The sequence below is a fragment of the Nannospalax galili genome, unplaced genomic scaffold (genome assembly GCF_000622305.1).
Source record: "Nannospalax galili isolate Female #2095 unplaced genomic scaffold, S.galili_v1.0 scaffold933, whole genome shotgun sequence".
NCBI classification, from domain to species: Eukaryota; Metazoa; Chordata; class Mammalia; order Rodentia; family Spalacidae; genus Nannospalax; species Nannospalax galili.
In genome coordinates this window covers 1705461-1707611 of record NW_008333281.1, presented here as the reverse complement: position 1 = coordinate 1707611, position 2151 = coordinate 1705461, and the positions used below count along the sequence as shown (strand labels likewise).

General features: G+C 48.7%; 1 protein-coding gene across 4 annotated transcripts in view; it reads right to left on the bottom strand.

Moving 5' to 3' along the window:
- Window positions 1-2151, bottom strand: part of Mbtps1 (membrane bound transcription factor peptidase, site 1) — a 57156-nt gene that overhangs the window by 31189 nt on the left and 23816 nt on the right. For all 4 annotated transcript variants that reach the window (XM_029561035.1, XM_029561033.1, XM_029561032.1 and 1 more), the window contains 2 exons: window positions 1279-1395; window positions 766-833 (listed from right to left, as the gene is read on the bottom strand). In XM_029561035.1, the coding sequence (XP_029416895.1) occupies window positions 766-833; window positions 1279-1395 (185 nt within the window). The remainder of the gene's footprint in view (window positions 1-765; window positions 834-1278; window positions 1396-2151) is intronic.

Sequence of the window (2151 nt, the reverse complement as noted above, 5' to 3'; positions counted from 1 at the left end):
GGTCTTTTTGAGACAGGGTCTCCCTGTAGCCCCAGCTGTCCTGGAACTCACTATGTAGACCAGGCTGGCCTTGAACTCACTGAGATCCACCTGCCTCTACCTCCCAAGTGCTGGGACTAAAGGCGTGCGCCACCACGCCCAGCTATTATTTTTATTTTATGTGTATGAGTGTATTGCTTGCATGTAGGTTGGTGTGCCTGTGTCATGCAGTGCCCGTGGAGGCCAGAAGAGGGTGTCAGATCCCTTGAAACTTCACCATATTTTCTGAGACAGTCTCTCCCTGAACCTGGAGCACTTCAGTTCGTTAGACTAGCTGGCAAGCAAACCCCAAGGATCTACTGTCTACACTCCTATGCCGGGAGCTGAGGTCACAGGTACACACTGCCACATGTGGCTCTTTGAAACTGGGTGCTCAGGTCCCCACACTTGCATGGTAATAAGCATTTTACCAACCGAGTCATCTCCCATCTCCCCAGATCCATCCTAGTTCTTTTTTGGGGGGTGGGTGGGGGCTGGGGGGAGTTAGAATAAAAATGGCAGGTCTCTGAATTACAGCAAATTTAAAAACGTTAACAAGAAAGAAGTCTAGCTTCAACTGACAATTGAGGACTTGAGGGTTCATCACACACTCCATTTTCTAAAACATAACACCAAGCTTGGAAAGATGTGAACAAGGATGCACACACAGACACACAGATGGAAGATAACTGTTTCCTTATCCTGGGGAACAAGCATCTCTCAGACCACCCTGTTGGGGTTGCTTACCCATAAAGAGGTCCATCATTGCCAATAGCAGATACCATGATTACGTTGTTAGCTGTTAATTCCCACACCTACAAAAGCAGCAAGCACTGAGTTAATGAACAAGTACCAATGAACATAATAATCAAGCCAGTGTTCCCAAAACCCTGTAGCATCTACAAGTAGTCCCAACAGAGGAGAGCCCCTCTGAGGTGGCACCGGCCCCAGCAGGATGGATATGTGTTACAAGTGTTTTCAGACAGTCCTCTGAACACAAGGCTGGGCACACACAAAGACCAAGCTCAGGAAAACACAGAGTACAGGCTTAGGCATAAAGGCGTCAGGGACCCCAGGGAGGCGCTCCTTACAAACGCCTCTTCCCAGACCTCTAACCCACTGGGTTTCTGACATGCAAGTCACTAAAGGTCATGTCATTAACCATCTGTTCTCTCAAAGCTGTCACTACCTCAGTAGAAATGATGCAAACCAGAAGAAGCCACCACCCAGCATACGACCCCATGTGGTGACTCGACCAACCTTGTCAACAAATGGATGATCCATGAAGTCGGGGCCACCGATGCTGAGGTTGAGCACATCAACCTTCTTCAGGATGGCATAGTTGAAGGCATCCAAAAACCAAGATGTGTAAGATACCTGGTTAAATTGAAACAGTCCTCTGAGAGTCTCAGCAGAAGGGTACAGAGCAGGGACAGCTCGGGTTTCTAAGCACTCTTCAAAGCACAGGTATCCCTCTCAGTATAAAGTCAGAAATCAATCCTAAATAGAAAGACTGCTTTAGAATGTCAAACACTATACCCAGACTGAATGCTTTGGGCTAGACCCAAGGAAAGGTCCATGTCCTATGCCATCTCTTTCCTCTCTGGGGGCAACAGGCAGGCAGGACTAATTTACAGCGTGCTTTCCAAGACAAAGCCTAGCCTAACTGCCCCTCTTCTAAAAGGCTCCGTAAGGCACTTATGCTACAATAGCCTTTCTGAAGAGCTGGGTCCTTAGACAACACCATCATTCCTGAAGAGCCGAAGGGCAAGCTGCAGTGGCAGCAGGTCACAGGACTCACAGGACGCCACCAATGCTCCGTCTGCTCCACCCTCCTCACTTTGCATCAACTGCTTTGTGGCTACTTCAGGTTTTGTTGGTTGGTTAGCCCTGGCTGGCCTGGAATTCCTTTTACAGATCAGGCTGGCCTGGATCTCCTTATGAAGACCAGGTTGGCATGGAACTCAAGAGAGGTCCGCCTGCCTCTGCCTTGAGTGCTGGGACTAAAGGCCTGCGTGACCACATTAAGCCAGTTTTTTTTGTTTTTGTTTTTTTGGTCTTTTTGAGACAGGGTCTCCCTATAGCCCCAGCTGTCCTGAACTCACTATGCAGACCAGGCTGGCCTTGAACTCA